This window comes from Salvia splendens, chromosome 4 (assembly GCF_004379255.2).
Source record: "Salvia splendens isolate huo1 chromosome 4, SspV2, whole genome shotgun sequence".
Lineage (NCBI taxonomy): Eukaryota > Viridiplantae > Streptophyta > Magnoliopsida > Lamiales > Lamiaceae > Salvia > Salvia splendens.
Window position 1 is genome coordinate 14,042,551 of NC_056035.1, and position 11,401 is coordinate 14,053,951.

At 39.8% G+C, this 11,401-nt stretch overlaps 2 protein-coding genes across 2 annotated transcripts; both read right to left on the minus strand.

Moving 5' to 3' along the window:
- Nucleotides 1-2,372: 2,372 nt before the first annotated feature.
- On the minus strand, nucleotides 2,373-4,102 carry LOC121798723. The gene is made up of 2 exons (XM_042197864.1): nucleotides 2,782-4,102; nucleotides 2,373-2,715 (listed from the first exon to the last, which is right to left on the minus strand). The coding sequence occupies exons 1-2, from the start codon at nucleotides 4,100-4,102 to the stop codon at nucleotides 2,486-2,488; spliced, it is 1,551 nt and encodes a 516-aa protein (XP_042053798.1). The 3' UTR covers nucleotides 2,373-2,485.
- Nucleotides 4,103-4,174: 72 nt separating this feature from the next.
- LOC121798722 lies at nucleotides 4,175-10,341 on the minus strand. The gene is made up of 6 exons (XM_042197863.1): nucleotides 9,934-10,341; nucleotides 9,638-9,719; nucleotides 9,381-9,469; nucleotides 9,198-9,305; nucleotides 9,008-9,086; nucleotides 4,175-5,253 (listed from the first exon to the last, which is right to left on the minus strand). Exons 1-6 carry the CDS (start codon nucleotides 10,270-10,272, stop codon nucleotides 4,175-4,177), a joined length of 1,776 nt encoding a protein of 591 aa, XP_042053797.1. The 5' UTR covers nucleotides 10,273-10,341.
- Between the last annotated feature and the right edge of the window lie 1,060 nt (nucleotides 10,342-11,401).

The window sequence follows — 11,401 nt, forward strand, 5'->3', positions numbered from 1 at the left end:
TATGTATGCAGATTTGGTTTCGGTGGTGTTTTTTACTGCGGGAAGGCTCTAGATGTAGATCATTCTTTGATCACAGCTTTGGTCGAACGTTAGAGGCCAGAGACACATACATTCCATCTTCCCGTATGGGAAACTACTATTACATTGCAGGACGTGCAAGTATTATGGGCTCTAAGTGTAGATGGAGTACCCTTTACAGGAAGTGGTTATTGTGACTCTGGGTGGAGGAATTTATGTGAAATCCTGTTAGGCTTTTATACCGTTCAAAGCGAGATGAAGGAAAACGACATCTTGGCCTCGGCTTTAATACATAGGATAGTGATTGAACCGTTACAAGATGGCCTGGAAGACGAAGCCTACATTCAACGGGCACGTATGATTGTGTTTGTGCTATTGGGAGGGTTGATATTACCCGACGGCTCAGGGTGTAAGATACCTCTCGTGTGGTTGACCCAACTTCGAGATGTAGAGGCTGGCTCTCGGATTAGTTGGGCGAGTGCTGCACTTGCTACATTATACCATAATCTTTGTGAGACGTCCATGGGCAAAAGGACAGACATTGGAGGTCCGACAGTGCTCCTACAGCTGTGGGTGTGGGAAAGAATGGCCACTTTGAGACCGGATTTTGTGATGACACGTATACATACAAACAACACTCCATGTGCATTAATGTAAGTTTGTTGTTTTTTGTCTTTTGTGTATTTAATGACAACATATTAAATTGGCAACTTTTCTTATTGTAGGTGGACTGGCTCATATATGATAAACAGAGCCCCCAAACATTCTGTTCGACATTATCGTGAACAGTTATCAATACTCCAAAATAGTCAGGTAAAATGAATAATGTTTTGATATATATTTGTGTAATTTTAATGTAAACTTGTTATTGTAGTTTATTTGGATGCCCTATGTGGACCGTTAATTGCCAGACTCCTGCCTCGAGATAAACAACAGTTGGAGATCTGTGACGTACATGGTTTGTTGGGCTATTGTCGAAGCACATGAGCCTGAGCGTGTTGTTAGACAATTTGGAGGCACGCCCTTCATCCCGGAATTACGTGATTGGGGTTTCAATGAAAATCATTTCAAAACCAATCATCGTGGAAAAGCTAAGACGGACTGGGCTGTGCAGAACAAGGCCTGCATCCAACATTGGAAGAGAAGGTCGGAGTTCGTGTCTAATCACTACATGGAGCCTCTTGCAGACCACGTGCAGGTGATGAAAACTATACTATACATGGAGTGGTATTTTAAAATTACCATTACATATATCACACAGCCGGGTAGGCTTCCAGAAGTAGGGATGAACAATGTTGCATCATCATCTACACTCCAAGTAAGTATTGTATTTTTATAGTTGTTGTACCATTTTAAAAGTATGTATGTTATTAAATATGCATGTTTTATTTGTTACAGGCCGAGACATTGGCACGTGTATTTCATTTGTCGCGGGGTTTTGACCCAGCAGACGCCGTAGGATTGTTGCATGAGATTAACAGTCTTGCTCTTAACTGCCTTACCGATTGCGGTGAGAGTGAACGCACGTTCATACCTTACACACAGCGCATTGATGTGGATATGTCCCGGGGGTTTATCCGAAGAGCTCGCGGTGTTGGTCAGAGAGGTATCCGAACAGGCGGGCATGGTTATTCACGGCATTTCAGAATGTCCCAAGACATGCCAGGGTCATCACAAGCCGGAAATGAAGAAAATGTTAATTCAGATGACAACATAGATTTGGATACATTAATCGACAATTTTGCTGGTGAGCCCGAAATGCAAAATCCACCAGCACCAGATCCCTCTAGTTGGTTTCCTACCTAGTCGGACGCGCCACAGTCTAGTTGGGTGACTCCATTTGATAGAGTTGGGCTACCATGGAAGCCTACTACATAGGATTCATTCTTCTCAGATGTCCATATCGTGCATTCTCCAACAAATGATGATGATGTTGCTGCTGATGATGATGATGCTGCTGCTGATGATGATGATGATGTTGATGCCGATGCTGATGTTGCTCCTAGGAGTAGTGCCTACATAGAGCGCCCCACGAGGAGAGAACATATTGACCCTCCTAGAAGTAGTGTCCAACTTGATCGGCCTAGTAGTAGTTCACATACATCCCGTCCCGATAAGGAACGCTCCAGACCAAGTTTGTCGCAGACAATTTTGGGCATGTTCCCACGTAGAAGGTCTAGCCGTGACAACAGAGGAAAAGGCCCGAGTAAATATACACCATCGTCCTTTAAGTAGAATGTTAGCTTATTACTTGTTGATTGATCTGAGATGTACTGTTTTTTTATTACATGTTGATTGATCTGAGATGTACTGTTTATTTATTACAGGTGGATTGATCAATAAATAAAGTAAACTCTGTCTAATTTTTTTGTAACAATATTACTTAAGAATGTCATTTCAGTCTTAAACATGGTTCAAACACATAATAAAATTCAAGCCTCAATCACGATTCTCAAATATAATACGACTACACAACACGTCCTACAGTGCACTTTCTTCTATTGTGGCCGGTCTCTCCACAAAGGCGGCATCGAGGAGGAGCTCTTGGCGCATCTTCTTCGCGCTCATCCATTTGGTTGTGTATCCAGCTTCTGTTGTATCGCCCACGTGAACGAGGAAGTAGCCGTGCTGGTGAACATTCCAACGTCCATTCAGGTTCATACCAATAATCTTGGTCTCTCAATGGACGAAACGCAGCTACATAAAATTGCAACCGTAAGACATGATAATAATGTAAGAATAAGAAGTATCTAAATAACATACCTGCGTACTGGTGAATCCAGACATTTGTATGGTATCGGGAATCAACATGACTAAAGATGTCATCACTGTGTTCTCTCAGCACTGCAACAGCGTGAGAGCAAGGCATTCTCCAGGTCTGCCACTTTCCACATGAGCATCTCTTTTCACGATAATCCACAACATGTATATTATGGCCTCTACCCGGACCTCTGTGATAGGTTAGCACCTCATAAGTTCCTTGTGCTATGCTTGTAGTCCTAACATGATGACGTGACCCTCGACGATCATTCTTCTGAAATAACTCCCAAGCCCACGGTGTCAAAGGCGTCTGACATTGTTTGGCTAGAGTCGTTCGAGTAACAAGCCAGTTGATGGTCCGCCAGAATGTAATATCAATGATAGCTCTAATTGGGAGTTCCCTCGTAGATAACAACACATTGTTATAACACTCGGCCATGTTAGTAGACGTCTCACCCCATCGACGAAATTCATCATGTGCCATAGTCCACTGCGATCTATCTATGGTGGTTTCGAGGTACCTCAGAGCTTCTGGATTCACCTTTTCTAATTCACGCCTTGCAGTCCAATATCTCCTATCCTCAGTTACTTCACCCATTATCCATACCCATTTCTTCACTCCGGGGCCTTTGTGTCTTTGTAACACATTCGATCGAACGTGAATTAGACAGTATCGATGATAACCAACGGGTACCTGTTTCCACACATCAGACTGCATAGCATTTATTATGCCTTGATGTCTGTCTGATATTATGCACACGTCCTGGTCATGCTTTATAATATGCTCTCTGACAAGATTCAAAAACCAACTCCAACTCTCATTTGTTTCTTCATCAACAATAGCAAAAGCAACAGGCAAACAGTTCTTATTTGCATCGTACCCTACTGCAGTAAGTAGTTTACCTTTCAGTCTTCCACGCAGGTGAGTCCCATCAACTGATAAGACCGGCTTTGCTAGTTGGAACGCCTCTATTGCTGGCCCAAATGCCCAAAATACGTACCGGAACACCTTTGTAGTACCTTGACTCAATATAGGGTCATGCAACCACTCAATGATTGTCCCCGGATTTTGACTTTGCAACTCTGTCAGGTAGCTGGGGAGTTGTCTGAATGATCCCTCCCACCCACCATATACAAGCTCAATAGCTTTTCTGCGAGCATACCATGCTTTCTTGTAGCTGATTTTCACGTGAAATTTATCTTTGATATATGTGCGTACCGCAGAAGGCTTGAATTCAACATCATTTTCAATTTGACTTCGAATACAGAGAGCAATCATGGATGATGTAAGATTAACATGTTCACTTGGATCGTGATCTCCCATACAACAATGACGGTCAACCCATGAGTTGATAGACCAGCTACCATCACGTTTCTTAAACGTTGCTTTAACCTCCTAATTACATGGGTATCGTTGCCCAAGGTCCTTGCCTTTTCTTTTCGGACCAAATGGGTCCCTACAAACTGCATGCCATCTTCTTGATTTACTATCCATAACCTCATACATCCGACCTGTTCCCACATGCCATAATGTCATAGCAGTTTTCAACTGCAATTTGCTATCAAATTTCGTTCCCACATCTATATGTCTCGGATTATCCTCATCCAAATACCACATATCTTCTTCACTCACTCCATGGTCTTCTGAAACGTAACCTCGGTTGCCTTCACATAGTAATGATCGAAAAAAGGGTAACCCTTCAGGCACATAGTCGAGAACAAGTTGCTCCCCACGAACAGCTGGTTGTACATAATTCTCAACCATCATTTCAAGTGTCTCGTCGTCTGTAGAATCTTCACATGATTCTGCACTATAATCAAGATCACTTGGTTGAGAACCATCGGAACCATCACAATCAGAACCATCTAAACCAGCACAATTATCAGAACCATCTAAACCATCACAATTATCAGAACCATGTGAATCATCACAATTATCAGAACCATCACAATTATCAGAACCATCATAACCATCACATGTCACATTTGGTACATCTAGTTGTTCATCAACCTCCCTCCCAAATGTGTTGAATTCAGTGCTATGATATTCATCATCCCTCCTAGATGTCCCGACATCAAAACTATGATAATCATCTCTCCTAGACGTTCCAACATCATGCTGAGTGATAGATGGTTCAAATTGCAACGCAGTAGTCACAGGAGTATATTCAATAAAAAGTTCAATTTGACGTGGATTTTCAGCAAACATATACTCCAACAAATTATCATCCACTAGTGTAGCTATATAATTCACCACTCCACTAAAAACCACAGGATGCCTCCATGTTAAATCAATCGTATGTGAATCCAAATCAATTCCAATTTTTTCACATATCATTGAAACTAGCTGATAATAAGATATCTTTTCATTCAATATAATAAATGATTTTGCACGAGGGGGATCATAAGCACCACCCAAACTTGGGAGCTGAATAATTTTTCCATCCCAATATAAACTCACAAACACCATCAAACCTGCAAAATAAGTACGACAAAACATCATATACTCTAAATTCAATCAAATTCAACAAAAAAATTTCAAACCATGAACCCTAAATCTTATACCCAACTAAAAATATACCAATAATAATCCAAACTAAGGGTAGAAAGTTACCTAACAACACTTCAAATTGGAATGAGAGCAGCTAAATGTCGGATTAGGGTTCGATTTTTGCTGGGTCGGAAGAATGGGGCGACGAAGGCAGAAGCAACCTCCAATGGTTTTCGCGTTCTGGACTGATTTTGTATCCAAGGGAGACACGCTGATGTATAATTCAAGTGAAACACGCGTGAGCAATTCACGTGTATCAAGTAAAACACGCGTGAGCAATTCGCGTGTATCAAGTGAAACACGCATGAGCAATTTGCGTGTATAAATTAAAACACGCATGAGCAAATCGCGTGTTTAATATTGATACACGCGTGAGCTTCTCGCGTCTTTCCCCTCTCTGGAAATTTTTTTTTTCGGGTACAAACGACGGATACTAACTCCCCAGAGGTACTTTCGTGGAATTTGGCCCATTAGAACGGGGGAACTGCCATAGCTCAATAACAAGGAAAACAACTGGAAAAGAAAAGAAGACTTAGCTAAGTAATCGGGGCTGTCCTCCGAGGCGACCACACCGCGCCGGAGTGGGAGACTGCCCGTTAGATTCCCCGCGATGAGCTGGAACACGACAAAGGTTCGACGACGTCCCCGTCATCTAGAAGAATGAGAAGCGACTCCCCATCGACCGGAGCCTCGACGCCGGAGGGAAGTCGACGCCTTCTCTCCAACCGAGAGCTCGACGGAGAGAGAGAGAGAACTCGACAGAAAGAAAGAGCTTGAAGGAGAGAGCTCGACGGAGAGATGGCGTGATTCGCCGGCGACGGTGACAGAACCGTGAAGGCCAGAAGGGTGGCGCGGATTTGAGAAAGAAGAAGACTGCCGCTGATTTTGAGTTTGTTAATTGGGGAAAAATTTAAGAAGAAATGAGGGAGGAAGAGAGAGTGACGAATTGGGGGCAGAAATTGGGGCTCCCTGATTTGGGCCTCTTTTAAGAAAAGTAAAGTTTGGGCATGCCCATTAATAATTGATTGGGGCCATGACAATTAAATTCTATTAGGCCACAATAAAAAAAAAAAAGAAAGAAAGAAAGAAGAAGAGTTGGACTCTTTAATTAAATTGGGCCACTGCCTTAGATAAATTTGAGACTGAAATGTTAGCCACGTTAACATAATGTCCAATAAATGAATAAATTGGACTTTTAGTAGTCAAGTAAGTATTTCAAAATACTTAAAGAAAATAATCGGGGAATATAATGTACCCGAGCAGTTCGGCAAGACTCCGAATAAATTAAATTGTTGATTTAATTAAAGATTTAAGACTTCTAAATTTAGAAGGCATTAAGTAAAATATTAAGCACACGCTTAGGCATGCATACATGCAAGATAAATAGTTACTTAAAGCCTAATTTAAGTATACTTAGGCATGCATACATGCAACACTATATTACCATTGGATAGAAAAAAGGCCGCTCCTATGGAGCAATAGTGGCTTCTCAAATAGTCCAACCAAATGCAAACTTCTTGAAGAAGATTTGAAACACTTTTAAATAGATGGACTAGAATCTGCATTTTGTGGACTAATTTTGTGATTGTAGTATAGCAGGTTTGGTTCTGCTTGGAATCCGGCGACAGCCGGCGGGTGAGGCGACAAGAGATATGCCGGAGATGAAGGGAAGCGGCGACGCTGCTGCTGTGCATGATAGGTTACTGCGGCGACGGTGGTGCAGGAGGGTCGACGGCGGCGGAAGCGGAATAAAGAGAAGGAGAGCCGACGGCGGTGGAGCTAGACTCGCACGCAGGCAAGCCTGATACCTGAGAGTTACGAGAGAGAGGGGTTAGTGACCGGCGACGATGGTTGGGTGGCGTGTAGGAGTCCACAAGCTGGTGGCCAAGAGGTGGAACCGCGAGAAGGAGAGAAAGACGGCGACCATGGCAAGTAAGGCAGAGCAGCGCCGCGAGGGAGGAATGCGCAACGGCGCGGCGGGTAAGGCTGCGCGACAGGCGGGACGAGCGGCGAGGAAGAAGGAGCGGTGCTCTGGCCGGGGAGATGATTTCCGCCGCCGGTTAAGGAGGAGGAGGGAGAGAGAAACTTGAGAGAGATGGAGGCGTCGCATTTTGCATTAGGGTTTTAGAATATTATTAATTTATTGTATATTGTTTGAAATTTTTGTTTAATATTTTGTAGGCTTTTAGTACTTCTTATAAAACTATGTAATCAATTTATAGTACATCTTTCTTGATTAAATACAGTTTTTAATTTGCATTTTTTATTTATTGAACTTTGTATAATATATATTTTTAAAATAATTTTTTTAATAAATAATTAAGTTTATATATAGTTTGAATTAAGTTGACTTTGATTTACTTATATTTCTATACTATACGTTATTTTCTTTATATTAGATCGTAAATTTGGTGTTACTTCAACTCAAGAGGGACGATAAAATTTTCAAGTATTTTTTATTTTTTCTTAGTTTATTTTTTCATGTTTAGGTATATTTTCCTGTATTGAATTTAAATTTGGAAAAAATGAATATATTAATTGTGAAAAAATATTTATTTTTGTATTTGTTTACTCATGTTGGCCTATTTCTTAAAAGACATTTTTTTAGCCATTGACAATTGTGTGTTGCAATTTCAAGAGTAACGAGTCCATGAATGATTAAAGGTTTTAGTCTATACTGAGGGGTAATTACACCATACATACAAAATGTTTCACTAATGTTTTAAATTTATAAAAAAGTTTTAAGTTAGCGTATATCAGATAGAAAGTTTGATTATTGTGTTTAAATTTCAATATTTTGAGTTATTCAATTGGATTAGTATGAAATATAAATTTTAATGTTGCTCACGATTCTCATCGTTGCAATATTGGAAACTTTTTTCAAAAAGTTTGAAAAAAACTACTACTATCTCATACTATCAACCAAGCCATTCAATATTTTCAGTTTAAATTAAAAAAAACTATTACTATGTGCATTTGGTCAATTTAGATACTTTATGCTATGATTCTAAATTCTTTTAAAGATCAAACTCTACAACCATTCAATAAGAAGCAATACCTTCTCTAATTTGTTTTCATTTTTTTTTATTTCTATTAAGCTCTACAAGTTTATTGGTAGTAAGGCTATTCAATGTAAAAAAGTTGCATTGGCACACCGGATATTTAATTAAAGAAAGAAATAGGGAAAAAAACAATGAGAGAAATAGAATTAGAGTACTACGTGTTTAAAATTCTACCATCCTACTGCTTTTCATATGATAGTGGTTACGTTTAACCATAGCAACCCCCACTATGTTATAGTATTACACATGAGAGGATTCTCCCCATCTTACACGTGTTTTTATTGAATGTGTCTTTGTTATATATCTTTCATAAAACAAAACGTCTATTAAATTTAGAGGCCTGTGTAGTGTTTTTTTTTTTGTCATTTGTCACTTTGTGTGTATTTGTGCCTTTTGTATATGCATTTTATTTTTGTGTGTACTAATGTAATAGTTTTATATATTCATTTATTTTGTATTTATAATTTGAAATTTTTATGTCCCGTGCATAGCACGGGTGTTAAAACTAGTGTATCTAAACTGAATGTGTTTTTGTGTATGGGGCGTTGGGTTATGGATGAAGAAAAGGAGAAAAACACAAAATTATTTACATATTGGAGAGTGAGTGGTTCAGTACCATTTATTTCCATTAGCTCGTCTCCTTCATGTAAGCCAGCACGTGCAGCCGGGCTATTCTCAATGCATGACAGAACAACCTAAACAGAGATATAACATAGATTAGAGTAGCAAATGTAACTCTCAGTTACTAGCCTAATCACAGAGGCAATTTAGCATAAAAAGATAATGTTTGCTTCAAATCCGTGTACATGTGTATAATCAACTGAACTCGTGTTTGATCTCAACCCACCAGCATTGATGAATAAGCCAACGCCCTGCAAATTTCCATCACTTCCTATTCTAAAACTTTGATATTCCTGCACATCATCATGTCATCATTAAGAGTAGTAATGTGGCCATTCAGTTTAATGTTGCAGCCATGTTTTGAATACCTTAGGACTGATGATGCGTGTGAAGGGATCGCCCAGAGTCAAAAGTGGAAACATTTCCACCATCGTCTGCTGCAGTTTCAAGTCCCAATCTGCTAATAATTCTCTTCAAATTACATCCTCTTTTTGGAAATCAAGGATTCTAACCAATTAAACCTAAGAACTTCAACAATATGTCCAAATCTAACTAGAACACCTAGATCATAGCATGATCAAAATAAAAGAAATTGAAAAGGGCCTTTGCCTTTGCCTAAACTTACCTTGATGATTGAAAGTTGGATCTATGAAGGTCTCTCTAATCAAGCCCCATGCCTCAACAAGAGTTCTCTGAACTGTATTTACCTGCTCAAACAACCTCAACCAAGTAAGAACCAATCCACACCAACATTTTCCACAAACGACGAATCATAAATCTTCTCTAAGCATCATATATAACTGTGCAATAGCTTAATTAATCAGTCCAAAATAGAAAAAAAAAAGTATCATAATTAGACAACATAAAGACTTATAAACAGCTATCAAAATTCAAAACAATAAACTCCAAGAACTCGATCACCTCGCGAGTGTGAGAAACAGGAAACGCGACCGTCAGATACTCCGCCGACGCTGACGAATCCAAGCACAAGGAAGCTGCAGCGGCGAAACCGAGCACTCCTCTTCCAACCCTTTTCATCAAATCCTCATTTTCTGCTAAAAAATTGCCATTATGCGATTCCAAACTGCCTCTTTTATTGTCCGAACATCGAACGCTGGTCACTGTAAATTTCCTGGGCTTCCGACAGCTCAATCTCGGAGATCGGCAAGAGAAGAAGGGTTTGGAGGTGGGTTTTGATGTAAATTTGGAGAGAGTGGAGAGGGTAGAGTCGAGATTAGAGTTGAGGGCCTCCATTTTCATGGGAGATTCAAGAATTTATCAATTCAAAAAGCGTCGGAAATATTGGAGGGAGATGGTTATAATTTTGGTTTGTTGATTCTACAAGGGAGTGGCGCCACATGAATCTCGAGTCTTGTGGTGGTTAAGTTAGTTGCGTGTCTCCCAGAATCTTCCCACAAATTGACAATTAATCATCTAATTAACTCCTTTTTATTTGTTTACTTATTTATTTCGGCAAATGAAATTTTCTCATTTTGCAATCTTCCAGTTAAAACATCCATTGATCCACGAAACAAGGTCGAATAAGTATAAAATTAATAATGTATACTCCATTCATCCCTCTCTATTTGCAATTTTGGTTTGTAAAACACTTATTTTGATGTGGAGAATTAAGGAGATGGAAACCACTGTTTAATCAATGTGTGCAACAATCCAGTAGGTCTTATTTTCTTTTGTGACCATTCATATTTCCGTGATTTTGTTGATAACTAGGAGTAAATAGTAATGATGCTAATGGAGTATTATATACTCTCCCAGTTCCCAAAAAATAGACTAATTGTATATGACACGAATTTTAATATGCAGTTAGTAAAGTAAGTGATAAGGAAAAAAAGTAAGAAAGGGAAAGAAAAAAAAATAGTGGAAACAATGTTATTGGATTGTGGGTTCCACATTATTAGTGGTGTGTAATTAGTTAAAAACTTTTCATATTTTGATTTTATCCCAAAATGGTAAAACTAGTTTTTTTTGGAGGACAGATGTAGTACTATGTTTCTTCAGATATGGAGAAATCAAGCTGATGCAAACCTAGGTACTACACGTTGTGTAAAACGACGTCCTCAATGGTCTTGGATAGATTGGGGCTAAAGACGAAGGAAGGAGAGGTGAGAAGAGGACGGTGGGTTGAGCCATGTAGACGAAGGCACCCAAAAGGTCAAAGGTGGTCGAATCACCCGCTCGGGTTGTGCTCCCTAGAAAACAGATCCGGCTACCCGGTTGGGTTAGCTATCAGGTCAACCCGTTATTGACCCAACCTGAAATCATCGTGTTCTTATCGGATCCTTATCCAACGGGTTCGTGCCGGATTCGTGCGGATTATCGTGTATATAAAAAGGTCAACCCTATGTTAATGATAGTAAGTTACTCCACA

Coding starts and splice junctions, on each gene's coding strand:
- LOC121798723 (XM_042197864.1), bottom strand. CDS start 4,102: ATGGGAGATCACGATCCAAGTGAACATGTTAATCTTACATCATCCATG. Junction 2,716..2,781: donor CTGGATTCACCAGTACGCAG/GTATGTTATTTA, acceptor AATTTTATGTAG/CTGCGTTTCGTCCATTGAGA.
- LOC121798722 (XM_042197863.1), bottom strand. CDS start 10,272: ATGAAAATGGAGGCCCTCAACTCTAATCTCGACTCTACCCTCTCCACT. Junction 9,720..9,933: donor CTGTTTCTCACACTCGCGAG/GTGATCGAGTTC, acceptor TTGTTTGAGCAG/GTAAATACAGTTCAGAGAAC. Junction 9,087..9,197: donor GTTCAGTTGATTATACACAT/GTACACGGATTT, acceptor ATCTCTGTTTAG/GTTGTTCTGTCATGCATTGA.